Source organism: Carassius gibelio, chromosome A23, assembly GCF_023724105.1.
Source record: "Carassius gibelio isolate Cgi1373 ecotype wild population from Czech Republic chromosome A23, carGib1.2-hapl.c, whole genome shotgun sequence".
Lineage (NCBI taxonomy): Eukaryota > Metazoa > Chordata > Actinopteri > Cypriniformes > Cyprinidae > Carassius > Carassius gibelio.
In genome coordinates this window covers 21,326,406-21,341,960 of record NC_068393.1, presented here as the reverse complement: position 1 = coordinate 21,341,960, position 15,555 = coordinate 21,326,406, and the positions used below count along the sequence as shown (strand labels likewise).

Here is a 15,555-nt window from a genome sequence, read left to right as displayed (position 1 = left end):
AACGGGCTGTTTTGTTATCGTAACCAAACTAAGGCGGGGCTATTTTTCTCGGTCCAATAAAAAATGAGATTGGTTGTGAAGCCTGCCGTCTATGGAGGAAATTTCTGTCAATCAAAACGTAGCCTAGCAAGGTTGTTTCGCGATGTGAACTAAAAGTGGACCTTTTCGGATCCTTACAAAAGCCGAAGTACGTCAGTTTCTTTTTTCACTTTCAGTACATTTATAACACATTTAACAAACGTCCAGCTGTAATAAATGCATGCCAACTTCAGTCTAAAAACCGCGTTTATCCGGAATAAACATTCTGACATGTCATCCTGCGCGTGACTGGCTGTTTACCCTTATGACATAACTTTTATATAGTTGAACGTCTGTTCGTTATTATTCTATATATATATATTTTAAATCTGGTTTCTATGGCAACAAAAGAACTCATTCCAAAGAACTCGTTACAGTGAAAGACAAAGGAATGTGTGAAAGAACGCGGACGCTGATGTTTGTTTACATTTCAAAACAGCTGTTTCTAGCGAACAGTACAGTACAGTAAAAATGCATGTTCTTTTTTCTCTTATAGATCTTATATCTGTTCCACTCTGAGGGTTCAGATGGCATGTGTGATCATTTTGTAATTTGATTTTTTAAATTCTGGGTAGTCATAAAAAAAGTAGACGCAGTGAATGTCATTTGACTATTTAAGAAGAACCAGATAAGTTAAAATGCCTTAAATGGAAAATATGTCTATATTTTATTTATCTATACATTAAGGCCACGTATATATAAAAACAAAACTGTCAGCAAAATTTCTGTTATTAGTTCTTAGTATTTTTGTTTCACAGAATCTTCACCAAACCAGTTTAAACCAACTGTTAAAATAGATTAGAGAAGTAGGTTTTTCTCACCTTGTTTTAAATTATCTTTAGCTTGCGACTGGTACAATTTTAGTAGTTCCTTTATAGTGAAAATATTTAGCTTTTACATTAGCAGATTTTGTATTTCTGCTTAAAAGATGCCTAGTTTAGCAGAAACATTCAGGACAACTGGTTCGATGTATTTCAGCAATGATCCTGATTATAGCGATACCAAAATAATAAGAAATGTAATTGATCTCTACTACTTGGAAAATAAAGCATTCATACATAGAAAGGGGAAAAAAGTATAAGCACTAGTAGTGATGCTTTACTGCTTAATCCAAAAATTTTCTCTGGTCATCCAAGATGTAGATGAGTTTGTTTCATTATAATACCAGATTTGAAGAAATTTGGAATTGCATCAATTGCTCACCAGTGGATCCTCTGCAGTGAATGATTGCCAACAGATTGAGAGTCCAAACAGCTGAAAAAACATCAATTAACATCCTGTAAAGAAAAAAGCTGCACGTTTGTAATAAGCAGATCCACTGTTAAGGCATTTTTTAACTTCCAACCATCGCTTCTGGCTAAAATACAAGCCCTCTTTCCATAACATTCCTTCCTCCAGTGGAAAAGTAATCTCGTTTGAATCAGGATAGAAATATGCATGGATCAAGCACTGTTTATAAGCGAAAACAGTCCAAAACAATAAACAAATAGTAAACAGATATGTTGGTGGATTTTGATGTTGGAGGACAACAAGGGATACCACTCAAAATCACTAATATTACCGATATATCATGCTTCTCTGTAAATAAATATAATGTGCATATCAAATGTGAGTTATCTTTAGTCACTGTGATTCTTTCACTCAGCAGACTACGGATGACCTCTTGACCTTGTTGGCAGGAAACTAGTCAGACCATGGCCGCTGGTGCTGCAGTCGGGGAGGGTCAGATCCAACGGATTATCAGAGATCTGCGTGGTACGGATGTGCGTTGGCTTTCATGAGAGAGGCAGAGCTATTGTTTAGAGAGTGAAAAGAGACATGTGGTCCATGGTGGAGCACGTGCAGTTACAGTCCTCAGGGTGCTGGCTTTCAACATGGGGGAAAGAGAAATGCAAAACCAGAGAGACCTGCTTTTCAGAGTTCATCCCTTATGTGTGCCGTATCAGTTCCTGAGGAGGATGAAAGGCGCGTGGAAGACATACAACTAAAAATGGGCTAAAGAAGACACTTTTTAAACCCTTGAAAAAATGACTATAAAATTGGGTTTTGTTGTCTGTGATCATTATTAATAGCAGTGTGTTCCTCTGTTTTAAAATGTGCCTTTACATATCTTGATGTCATTCTGATGGTCATTCTGATGGTCTTTTCTAACAGATGCTGTTTCAGAACTGACAAAAGAGTATAAGGAGAACGGCGAGCCCATTACAGATGACAGCACCAACCTGCACAAATTCTCCTACAAACTGGAGTACCTGCTTCAGGTCAGAGACATGGACACGGAAAAAAAGATGTAAACGGGCTCCAAAAAATTCTTATTTGATAGATCAAAGTTGTTAAAAATGCGTACGGTTTCATTGTATTTGTTGTGTAAATTCTCATGCAGCCTGACCAACAAAACAGTATCACATTCTCACCTGCCAATCAAGCATTGTGCTAAAACAAGGATTTTTAACTTTACTGTTATTTAAAGCTGCAGTAGGGGACTTTTGATGCTCTAGTGGTTAATAAACAGAACTGCTTGCGTCTTGCGGAAGAACATCGTAGCCGGAACTACTTCTCTCTGTTTATGTCTATGAAGAATCACAAAGGTACTGGGTTACTCTGCCGCGGTACCCCCGAAGCAATCTAAAATAGTCTGAATATAAACACTTATTACAGGTGCACCCTAGTGATTCAGGACAAGCTAAAAACACGGTTTGGAAAATGGATTCATGGTGTACTCGCTTATTATATACATTTTTCTACATTTTAAACACAAACAAAGTTACGGACCGCAGCTCTGGTTGTTTTTTACCGGGAGCGGATGACTTTCTGCAAATGACAATAGGACCACTGGGAGGAGCCAGAGGAGCTTGATTTTTTTCACAGATTATCTGTCTCATATTCTACTGTCAGGACATAATGACAGGTTTAACAAATATGTAAAAAATATATTTTTACAAAAGTTACCTACTGCAGCTTTAATCAAGATACACTTGGAATGCAAATGTAAAATGATGTCTTAGAAAAATTAAACAAAGCAATAAAAATAATTGGCTAATGGGCTATTAAATATGTTTTCCCTTTAAATGAATTTGTTATGTACAGTGGCCGAGAGAGCTCAACACACTGCGACTTAAGAAAGCACATGCTAATAGACGTTTTCAACGGCAACGACATAAACATACGATACTGTGCATGCTCGCTTTTGTGGCCCTAACTTAACTTCCGGTAGACTTCCAAATAGAATCAATAACAACAGCTAAGTAGTCCATCTAGAGTAGATTATTTTTGATAACATCCAAAATATGTTTGAATCTTGAAAATATGTAAATCAGACTTACTGAAAATGCTAATTCATTCTCCACCTGCAGGAGGTGCTTTAAAGCGGGAGAAACAGGTTTCCCGGGTAACTGTTGTACACAAAGCAGCGCTGAGCTCACAAATGCTGTTTTATCAGACATATAACATGTGAGATGAAATGAAAATTACATCGAAAATTTTGTAGACTAATTAAAAATAGTCTTCCTTCAGAAATACAGTGATATAAAAACACCCGCACCTCGTTTTGATTTTTAAACGTGCAGTACGTGCTCATGTTTATTCAATGAAGCCTTTTGGAAAATCTGTCAGTTTTGATATTGTGAGCACCACAAATAAATACACATATGGTAAACACATCCCACAGCACAACCTCCTGAGTCTTGAGCCCAACTTCAGTCTACTACTCATAATCTTAACTTTTAACTGTGTTTGTAGACAGCACCATGGCCAGACTGATAAACAAAAACAGACCAGAAGTTAACTTAGGGTCAGACGCATATGCCCGATGAAACCGTCTAAGCACCAGCAAATTAAGACAACATCTTCATCATTTTGACAACACATGTGCTACAAATTCTCACAACACGACCAAATACAAAAATGCACTGCAAATACACACAAAACGACCAAATACAGAATCACACAGCATGTAGTGTGTGTGATTCTTAACCATAATTATATTATAGAAAAGGTGTATTAATTATGTTTTTGGTCTTTGCTATTTTTTACAAGTACCATTTTTGGGGGGTTGATTTCCATTTGTGTACTTACTACACAAATACAACAGTTAAACTATGGTTAGTGTCATTTGTGATTACTAGGGTTTAACTATAATAACCATGTCTTCTTAATTTGCTGGTGTTTTTTCTGTTTGCATGTGTTTTTTTTCATTTGCAGTGCATTGAGCTCTATGGGCCACTGTAGTTTTGAGCTCGTTGGCAGATGTTTTAATCATGAACCCACTTCAAAATTGAAAGTATTATTTTATGTAATTGCATCTCAAGTAAATATAACTTGATATAATCTTAAAACATTAATTTTATTTTCATAATCTAGTGGTTGGTAGAAGAGCTTTTCATACCTTAAGGTTTTTTTTTTTTTACTTTTTCATTTAAACTTCTTTGAGCCTGCTTTTAAGATGTTTCTCAGTCATCTATCTGAAGTGTTATGTTATTGTTGTGTTGCTCAGTTCGACCAGAAGGAGAAAACAACTTTTCTGGGATACAGAAAAGACTACTGGGATTATTTCAGCGACTGCCTGGCCAAAATCAGAGGAGCAAACGATGGAATCCGCTTTGTTAAATCAATTCCAGAGGTTAATATCAATCTCACTCTCATTTTTTTTACAATGTTAGCAATAAAAACAAACTAATGCAAATGCATAAACATGTAATACAGGAAATAAAAATTCATAAACCTGTATCATTCACATTCACTTATTAATAACTAACTAACAATACTAGTTATGTGACTAATATTTTATTATTAATTTATAATAGTAATAATTTATTGTTAAATGTATTATTCTCTTGCTTGTGTATGCATGAAAAAGCGGAAAAGGTCAATTTTAACCACCCTTTCTTTTATTATGATGTGCTGTATTACTGGACATCTCTTGTCTGTAAAAACAGACCTATTGTTTAAACAAACCTTCCTGTCAGATTTGTCCAGTTCTCTTGTGATACTATTGTTTAGGTTGTTCCTTGTCTGCCCGCATTATTACGCTGATCTAAAGGCCATGTTTTTTTTTAAAGAGCCACTTCCACTTGAAAGCTGTTTGATATTGTTCACGGTCAGATTTTTTGTACTGTCTTGACACTGAGCTCTTCTACAGCGGTGACCAACTTCCATGTTTCATGGTGTGGTCAGTTTCGGTCTCATAGATGCTGAATTTTGGGAATTAAATTTGATTAACAATAGGTAAATTATTCAGCTTTGACTGGTTACAGGTTGTAGTCTCTATGCATGTATAAACAAAGGTATTTAATTATGCCACACAGAAAAAGTCAAACATCCACCAGTTTAAAAGGAAAAAAATACTGTCAATTAAAAAGTTTTAACATTTTAAAATGTCATTCACCTCAAATAGTAAGTAACCACCCAAAAAATCCTAGCAATAACTTGCAACTACCTTGAAAAATGTCCAAAAAAACAACAATTATTTGATCCGTTGCCATTCAAATTTGAATAATGTCCGATATGTTTTGGAACAGTGCAGATACTTGAGTGGCAGTAAAAGCTTTGATCTTTTTCTGTCTTAGCTGAAGACGTCTCTGGGTAAAGGCAGAGCATTTATCCGTTACTCACTTGTGCATCAACGGCTGGCTGACACACTCCAGCAGTGCCTCATGAACCACAGGGTCACCAGGTAACACTTCACTGTCACCTCACCTGTCATGCTACCCATCTTTCTTAATAAACATAGAATTTAGTATTCAGACACGTAGCCAAGGCTTTGTTTGAATTCCAAATATTGCACTGAAATGTTCCTGACATTATTATTTTTAATTATTTTATATATTTTTTTAATGAATACAAAGAAAAGTGTGTCAGTGCAATGTTTCTACATGTATGTGTATGAATTTTTTTTTTTTTTTACATTAATGCAGTACTTTGTTAAAAGTTTGGAAAATTACCATTTTAACGTTTTTGATAAAGCTGTTTAAAAAAAACAGTAAAAACAGTAATATTGTGAAATATTATTACAATTTAAAGTTAATGGTTTTTATTTCAATATGATTCAAAATATATTTTTTTTTCTGCGATGCAAACTGTATTTTCAGCATCAGTCTTCAGTGACACATGATCCTTCAGGAATTCTGATTTGCTGCTCAAGAAATATTTCTTATTATTATCAATGATGAAAACAGTAGTGTTGCTTAATTATGCAGAAACCTCGATATGCTACCATTCAAATTTTAATTGTGTGTGTTTTGATTGTGTGTGGTTTTTTTAAATAGAAATGAATGCTTTTATTTAGCAAACATAGATCAGATTAATAAAAATGACAGTAAAAAAATGTTTTAATAATGTTACAAAAGATTCAATTTTCACATTTTCAATTTCAGACTCTTTTCTTCTGAACTTTCTATTCATCAAAGAAAAGTAAAGTGGAAGACTAGAGTAATGATACAAAAAATTCAGCATTTTATCACAGGAATAATTTACATTTTAAAATCTATTCACAAAGAAAACAAATATTTAAGTTTTTACAGAAATTTTTTTATCCAATAATTGCAGCCTTGCTAAGCATAAGAGACTTCATTACAAACGATTACAAATTCTAATGTTTCAAACTTTTGACAAGTACTATATACAATATGGACATTAATAATAGTTATAATGATAATAATTAACTTATTTGGTGTATGAAAAATATGAATATTATATATATATATATATATATATATATATATATATATATATATATATATATATATATAAAAAATAATAACAAAAGTTTTATAAAATAGTTTATATGGACATTTGAAAAATAACTGTTGTTATAATCAACTATTATTGCACCTTTAACAGTACTTCTCAAACTTCAAACTAAAAAAAATAATAAAACATGCAAAAAATACATAATGTGTATATGTGATATGCATTGCATATATGCAGCAATGTGTGACTGCATTTTAAACACGGCAGTAAATTTAATTATTTTACTTTATTAATAATTTAAAATGGAAATACAACTTGATATTTTAATCAAGTTTTTAATCAAGGTTAATCATTTAATCAAATAACTTATTGTAATCCAACATTTGTATGCCAAAGTTTAGCAAATACACAAAATGGTTTCATGCAGCATTTCTGTGATTATGGAGAAATACACCTGAAATAGGTTGTGCCATTATTCATGATTATTCATGCTGATGTCTGTGTTCACCATCTAAACCAAAAAAGGGGAAAACTTGTGCATAAGCTGCCATTTCCGCTTGTTCTGTTTACAGTGTTTTAACAACACACAGCTTAATTCAGTAGAAACAATACTGAGAGTGCTTCCCTTTCAGTTTTACTTCTTTAAATTGGCTTCCCTCTTTAAATAAATCACCTTTACTTTTTTACTCAAGGATTATGGGTCTGTGCTATGTATGTTTATACAAACATTTTTATTTTATTTTTTTCTGTGTGATCAGAAGGTAGTCTAAACATTATTTCCATATTCTAGTTGTATTCAAGTTTAAGTTTTTTGTGAAATGAATTAAAAAGTAATGAAGATGTGTTGGAAGCTTTATTTTCAAACTTTGAAGCATTACTATTTGTGGCGAGTGGGGCGGGGCCGAGGGACGTGGGAACAAGGAGTGAGGCCCCACTCGCCACACTATTATAAAGTCAAGTCAAGTTCAAGTGACTTGACTTTATAATAAAGTCACTTGACTTTTGACATTTACACTAGAAAACATATTGATGTGTCATTGTATCATTTTATTCCTTAAAGCTGCGGTAGGTAACTTTTGACGCTCTAGCGGTTAATAAAACAGAACTGCTTGCGTCTTGCGGAAGAACATCGTAGCCGGAACTACTTATTATAGGTGCACCCTAGTGATTCAGGACAAGCTAAAAACACGGTTTGGAAAATGGATTCATGGGGTGCTCGCTTATTATATAATTTTTTCTAAATTTTGAACACAAACAAAGTTACGGACCGCAGCTCTGATTGGTTGTTTCTTACCGGGAGCGGATGACTTTCTGCAAATGGCAAAAGGACACTGGGAGGAGCCAGAGGAGCTTGATTTTTTTCACAGATTATCTGTCTCATATTCTACTGTCAGGACATAATGACAGGTTTAACAAATATGTAAAAAATAAATTTTTACAAAAGTTACCTACTGCAGCTTTACATTTTCTTTACTTGGTCTTAAAAGGTCTTACATTTACCTTCATAAACACCTGCAGAAACCCTTAATGTAATAAGATTTGGAGTGCCATCATTTTTATTTCTTACTGAAGAACTAGACTTTGTTTTTTAATGCCTTATTTTATTTAATTTTTTTAACTGGTGTTTTTCTGTAGTGACTGGTATAATTCCCGGAGCCCATTTCTGAAACCCCATCTCAGTGTGGACATCATTAATTACCTCTATGAGCTCAATGATGTTCAATTTGATGTTGCATCCAGGGGTCATGACCTTGACTCAGAGTGGCCCACTTTTGCGAGGTAAGCAGACTATGAATTTATAAATTTCTAATATAAACAATGAAACATCAGCCGTATATTACTACAAAAACACTGGCACACATATAATGCTTCTAATTTATGGTCCATTTACCATTTACCTGGAAATAGTATGTGTGTGAATTTGTTTGAATGAGCTGATTAATGTTCAGTTAATATAATTTAAAGCTAATTAAAAAAAATATCTTACAGTAGGACACTGGGAATTACTAGCTCCCCCAGTCACATGTGGAAACCACCGAGTCGTAGTTCCAGCATCAACAGTCTGGCCAGTACATACTCTCAGGTACCAGCACACCTTTTGAAGGTCCCTGTTCTCATGTATCATTCTAAACTTAGAAATACTTAAACTACTGTTTTATATCCAGTAGATGGCTTTGTTTGTGTCTCTTTCTTTCATTCTATGTATATTCCGTCTAACATTCATTGTAGCAGGCCCATGAGTTTCCTGGGAGTCCAGACTTTGGACCTGGACTTCTATCTGACGTGTCTGTCCAAAACTCCAGTGGACTAAATGATTCATCCATCAGTGCTATAGACGAACTCCGTCTGGAGCTGGACCAGTCTGAATTAAAGCAAAGGGAGCTCCTCGACCAGGTTCAGCAGTTTGGCAGAGAGGCAGGTGAACTCCACGGGGTTGTGGTAGAGCTCCAAAGGCAGCTGGATGTCTCTCTAGCTGCTCAAGGTAACCATCAGGAGCTCCAGCGGAACCTGGAGGTGCTAGCTGAGAGCGAACAAGCACTATCCCATGAGCTGGAGGTCTTAAGGGGACGTGAGACTATCAGGGAGGCCTCCTATAAGGACCTCCAGGACATGTTGGCAGCAGCAGAACGGAAAAATGAAGAACTGATGGCAAGGCTAGATGGAGTATTGGATGAGAAAGGCCAGAGGGCGGCCAGTGACTTCAACTCTGCCCAGAAGATTCACGAGCTGTTAAATGAATTGAAAGAGGCTGAGAAGGGAAGGATAAATGCTCTGGCAGAAGGAGAAGAGAGGAGGAGGCAGGCGGAACAGCTGGCTGAGAAAGTCAGAATGAAGGATGAAGCACTCAAAGAGACTGAGGTGAAAATGGCAGCTTGGATGGAAAAGGGTGAGCAACTGCAAACCAGCGCAGAAGAGCACTGTAATGTCATGGACAAACTTCAAGGGGCACTTGCAGTGCGAGAGAAGGAGACCAGCAACCTGCAAAAGCAACTGCAAGATCTCCAGCACTCTCAGGAAACTATGGAAAAGAAGGCCAAAGTGGAGCGGAAGGAAATGCAAGAGGATAAAGAAGAGCTTGAGAAGAAGGTGAGTGGTCTGGAAGAGCAGTTGCAAACATCACGGACACAGCTGAAGACTAAGGAGTCCAGTCTTCTCTCCAGTATCAAGAGAGTCCAGCATTTGGAAAAGGAATCAGAGAAGCTTAAAAGCGATAAACAGAATCTGAGAGAAACCATATCTGCACTGGAGAACAGCACCAAAGAGCAGGCCAAGAAGATTGAGGAATACAAAGATAGCTGTGGCAAGCTAATAGAGGAAAACAGCAAGCTCCTCCAGATGGGGAACAAAAATGAACAGACCAAGAAGGAGTTGCTTGAAAACAAATCTTCCCTGGAGAGTGAACTGGCTGGATTGAAGGCCTCAGAGAAGCAGTTGCGAGCGCAAATTGATGATGCCAAAGTGACTGTGGATGAAAGAGAGCAGCGGCTCAGAGAGGAGAACAGAAGTCTGGATGAAAGGCTGCATAAGGCCAACTTGCAATTGGAGGAATCAGAAAGTTCAATTCGCCAACTGAAACTGGAGAACAAGGACAACATGGAGGTTCAGGTGACTCTTAGAGCATCTCTCACAGCCATGCAGGAGGAGATTCGCAATATCAACAGCCAGATTGCTGAACTTGAGAAGAGTCTTGGAGCTGCGAGATGCAATGAGGCAAACCTGACGGCACGGCTTAAAGATAAGGATTCCCAAATTGAGGATTGGGAGAAGCTCTGTGAGGAGCTCCAGGGAAGGGTGGAAGAACTTGAAGGTCGGGAGAGGGATTTGGAAATGGAGAAGACAAAGACCGAAAGAGCCTTAGTTAAACAAACAGAGATGATTAAGACTCTTGAGGCCCAGAGGACAGCTGTGGAGAAGGTCCAACTTGAGCAGAGTGCATTCCATGCTAAAGAGACCCAAGAGATGGCCTCAAAAGTCACTCTCCTGGAAGATCAGCTGGGACTGAGTGTGAAAGAGGTTTCTAGGCTTCAAGAGGAGGTGCTTGATCTCAGGGCTAAACTTTACAGTGCTGTGGAGGAAAAGGACAAGACCAAAGCAAAGCTGGAGGTCACAGATGCTTCCTGTGCAGAGCTACGAACCTTGACCGAGCAGTTAAAGAAGCAGGCAGAGGAGCAGAATCGACTGCATGTGAAAGAGCTGCTGCAGTCAAGCCAACGGGTAGATGCCATAGCTTTGCAACTGAATCAGGAAACGTCCACATGCAAGAAAACCACTGCTGAACTCACTTCAGTCCAAGAGGAACTTGCAGATCTCAAGGCCCAGAATGAAAGGTTGGTTGTGGAGAATACAGAGACCAGGGAGGGTCTCCATCGCGTCAACACAGAAATGGCAGAGTTGGGAATGACAGTTTGCAAGCTCACCGCAGAGCGGGAAGAGGCCCGGGAACAATGGGCTGCAGAAGCTGCTAGGATCCAGGAACTTCAACAGCAAGGAGTAAAGGAAATAGAGCGACTTAATGCTAGCTTGGTGGCTCTTCACCAAGAAAACTCCAGTCTACAAGAAGAGCTCCAGCAGATGGAAAAACATTCAGAAACAGTGCTGGAACTAAAGGAACTGCTGGACAAAACCGAGGGTGAACGGGACGCTGCTCGTGAAGAGATCGCCGCAGTGAAATTTCAGATGAGCACGGAGAGTATGACTTTAAAAAAACAGATAAAGGTAAAATAATCCCAGAATCATCAGTCATTATCACTTCAAATCTATTTTGTCAAATACTTGTGCTGTGTTCATGTCATGGTTAAATCACCATAATAAGAAGTAGACAACTCTACTCTGTACAATGTTTCTGGAATAATTTGTTTATATAAAAACCCTCATAATGCAAAATGCATTATAGAAGAATTATAAGACAAAACCATGTTGTGTGTGTGTGTGTGTGTATAGTTTCTAAAACAGTATAACATGTTTTTACATGTCACACAGTTAAGTGAGAAAAGCTGGTCATGAATCAAGTTCATGTGAATGCTATATAAAAGGCAGGAACTCATAATTACAGTATTTCTGTGTTGATATGAATGCAGCATCAGTAGCTTTTTGATTAACAGAAATCCAAGTACTTTTAAGTAAAATAGTGATCTTAGTGTTACAAATATTTTCCTTTATTAACTACTTTATCCATTTTTTCTTGATATAGGCCTTATTAGTATTTGTTTTTTAATCTAGAGCCTTAATGAAGAGATTAAGGGGTTGAAAACTCAGCTAGACATGGAGTTGAAGAAGACATCTGAGCTGGAGGCCAAATTATCTGAGTTAGAGGTACAGTATGCAAATGTTGAGCCAGATGAGGCCAGACTAACAGCATCACTTTTAATACTTCTATGTAATTGAACTACATGATCATCAAATAGTTTTTGAATACCAGCATGTGAATGAATATTATTCATCTCTGTTGGGTGATAACACTGGTATTGATAGGTGATGAACGTCTGATCTCTCGCTGCTCCTTTTGTTCTTGTTCATTAGAGACCCACTGTGCCAGACAGTGGAACAGAAGACAAGAGATTGGGGTTAATTGCCAGACAGTGATGCATTTGCTTCTCATTAAGTCTATAATTAGGAACAGTGCAGGCTGTTACCTGCAGATGTTTGTCTGTTTGTCTGTATAAGTGCCACTGTAATAAAAAAATTAAAAAAAAAAACTGTTATTCCTCTGTGAAAAACTTTATAATAGAAGCACAGTGGTCAAGTGTATTTGATGGTAAAACCAAGATGCTGAATTATTGTTCATGCACCATGGTATTTAAAAGAATATCACAAAACAAGCTATTATACAAAAAGCAGTACTGTGGAACTATAGTGATGTAAGATGGTAATACTATTGTGCCTTGAAATGGACAACGGTAGTAAAATGCATGTAATAAATCCAAACGAGACAAAATAACTGTACAGTGTTTCTGTGTACAAGTTGTGTTCATGCATTTGGCTGTTTGTTTGTGTTTTTAGGCAGTAAATCTTGAATACTCTCATCTGATTGAGGAGAAAGACTCTCACATCACTGACTGTGAGACTCGAATGCGTGAGAGAGAGTGTGAGACACAGCAACTGCAAGAAAGTGTATCAAGGTGAGCGATCAAAAACACAATAAAAGCGCTCATGAAGTACAGATAATGGATCTGCATGTGTAAAAGCCATCACTAATGGATTTCCAATTGTAACCTCATAAGGATTTCTTGGACCCTTAAAGAGATTCAGTTTTAGTAATCGGTTAGGTTATATTTATATGCATTATTATGAGCTTCTGTTTTCTTTTTCTCTCTCCATAAGTACCAAAGAGGCTCTTAGTGAGGTACAGAAAGAGAGGGAAGAACTGAAGCAGAAATTGGATCAAGTGTTGTCAGAGACTCAGAATCAGCATCTCCGGATGACTGCAGAGCTGGAGGATCTGGGCCAAACCAAAGTAAACCTGGAGGAACGGCTCATCGAACTTATCAGGTCTGTATATAGCCTTGCACTTCAGGGTTAACTTCTTTTTCCTTACCTAAAAACAAGGTTATTTCATTGTTTATAATTAGCTAGCTTGTTTCATGATTATAGGTTAGGTTTGAACTTAATCCAGTTTTTCTAACATGTCTTGTCATGTTTGTAAAGCTCTCTCACACCTTGCAAGTTTTGCCCCAAAAACAGATTTCCACCTATTTATATTGAGAATTATTAATTTCACTCTTGGTGTAAATATATTTTTTACGAAAATCATGATTAAGTTTACTTTTTGAAAATTCTTTAAATAGTTTGAAATAGTTTTGATGCAAAAATAACTAGTTTTGTTCTTTTATAAGTTAAGGTGTCAAAATAATTGGATGATTTGTAGGAGATTCTTTTGGTTTATTTTTTAGTTTATATATATATATATGTGTGTGTGTGTGTGTGTGTGTGTGTGTGTAAAAAAAGTTTACATTTAAAAACAAAATATAAAATTTTCAAACAAAAAATCGTCCAGTCATTTTCATTCAAAAACTAAATATATATATTGTTTTTGAATGAAAATGACTGGATGATTTTTTGTTTGAAAATAATTGAAAATAATAATTTTATAATAATTTTATACTTTGTTTTTAAATGTAAACTTTTTTCTCTTGATCCAAGCACCTCAATTTATTTTACTACTTCACCTTGTATGTCATCTTGTGCTACTTGAAATAAAAAGCTCCAGTCACGCTTCAGAGGAGAAAAAACTTTTAAAAAGACTAAAACCTGTTTTACAGATGAAGCTGCTTGAATTATCGAGATGTTAAGAAAAACTGATAATAGCAGTGTTCAGTGTCTGTATATTAAAATACAATAAGCATAAAAAATCAAGAGAAGAGCCCATTCTCACCTGCTGGATTGTTGTTACCCTCTCTCGGTTTAATTCAGTATTTTAACATTCCTGCCACACTCACACGCAAGCAGATGTTTGTTATTTGCTATTTTTAAGTGCATGGCTTATTGAGTTCTAGGTGAATAATATTATTCACATAATCAAACCGCTGCAGATGTAATAAAACTCTGTCCTTGACATGAAAAGGAAATGAACCATGAAAGGTGCTTTAAGACATTGAGGACCCCAAAAGACAAAAGAGAACCAAAGGGATTTCTTTGAGAGTCTTTGTTTCTATATTCTCTTTTTTCTATCTGTGTTTCAGGGATAAGGATGCTCTGTGGCAGAAATCGGATGCTCTGGAGTTCGAGCAGAAGCTGAGAGCGGAGGAGCAGTGGTGGCTGGTTGATAAAGAGGCCACACATTGTCTGGGCTGCCAGGGCCAGTTCACATGGTGGCTGCGGCGCCATCACTGCAGGCTGGTGATCTCCATAACACCCTCTCTGATCTCAAGTTGAAATGCAAAAAACTACAGAAAAAAAATGCATGGATAGTAATGTTACTAGAAGTAGAAGTATTGTACACATCTTTTGAAGAAAGGCTCAGAAAGATTTATCAATCACATCACGGTAGTTTAGCACACTATGTGCTAAGATTTTTTTTTTTTAATGAAATTACAGTACACTTCATTGAGAGTATGTATTGTAAAGTGCACAATGAATATTTTGTTTAATTAACGCCAGTATGCATACATTTTAAAGTGAGTTTTGAGCTTCCAAATCAATTTGTTGTGTCTGTATGTGCGTTTATGTATGTGGTTTAGCACTGGAGGAATTTATATTCAGTCATTGGGCCCTATCTTGCACCCAGCGCAATTGACTTTGTACACCGACGCATGTGTCATTCCTATTTTGCACCTGCGCAAAGCACGCTTTTCCCTCCACAGAAGCACGTCGTTAAACTAGTGAATGAACTTGCGCTCCCTGGGCGGTTCAGCGCAAAAAAGGAGGCGTGTTCCGGTGCAAACAATCCCTGGTGCTATTTTGCTGTACCATTAAACAATTGCGCCACTGACCAGAAAAAAACTAGTCTAAAGTCAGTGGCGCGTTGCGCGTTGTTCATTATGCTATTTTAAGGGCGCATGCTTGACCATAATGTATAGCGTGCATAACGCGCATACACTTTGCTCATGTAATCTACACAGATGCAACAGTTATTTTTGGAAATCATAAATTGTTACACTTAAAAAAAAATATTAACACATGAGATGACGGAAATCATTGTGGTGTGCCACGAAGATGTGAAAAAATAGGCATAAATCTAGCTTACAAATTATTCAGGCTAATTGTAGTAATTAAGGATCAGACCTGTTTGAGGTCATATATGTATTTAAGGACATCTGACAAATTGGTTTGTCCGTCAAGAACCAGGAAAAA

General features: G+C 36.7%; 1 protein-coding gene across 4 annotated transcripts in view; it reads left to right on the top strand.

Moving 5' to 3' along the window:
* Nucleotides 1-86: 86 nt before the first annotated feature.
* LOC127944582 (FYVE and coiled-coil domain-containing protein 1) overlaps nt 87-15,555 on the top strand; it is a 30,623-nt gene continuing 15,154 nt past the window's right edge. Inside the window, exons 1-12 of one of the 4 annotated variants that reach the window (XM_052540626.1) lie at nt 87-187; nt 1,727-1,833; nt 2,233-2,339; nt 4,571-4,696; nt 5,643-5,749; nt 8,401-8,544; nt 8,755-8,848; nt 8,995-11,481; nt 11,986-12,078; nt 12,766-12,884; nt 13,087-13,254; nt 14,445-14,597. In XM_052540626.1, the coding sequence (XP_052396586.1) occupies nt 1,773-1,833; nt 2,233-2,339; nt 4,571-4,696; nt 5,643-5,749; nt 8,401-8,544; nt 8,755-8,848; nt 8,995-11,481; nt 11,986-12,078; nt 12,766-12,884; nt 13,087-13,254; nt 14,445-14,597 (3,659 nt within the window). In that variant the 5' untranslated portion in view covers nt 87-187; nt 1,727-1,772. The other 3 variants (XM_052540625.1, XM_052540624.1, XM_052540623.1) reach the window with 3 other exon arrangements.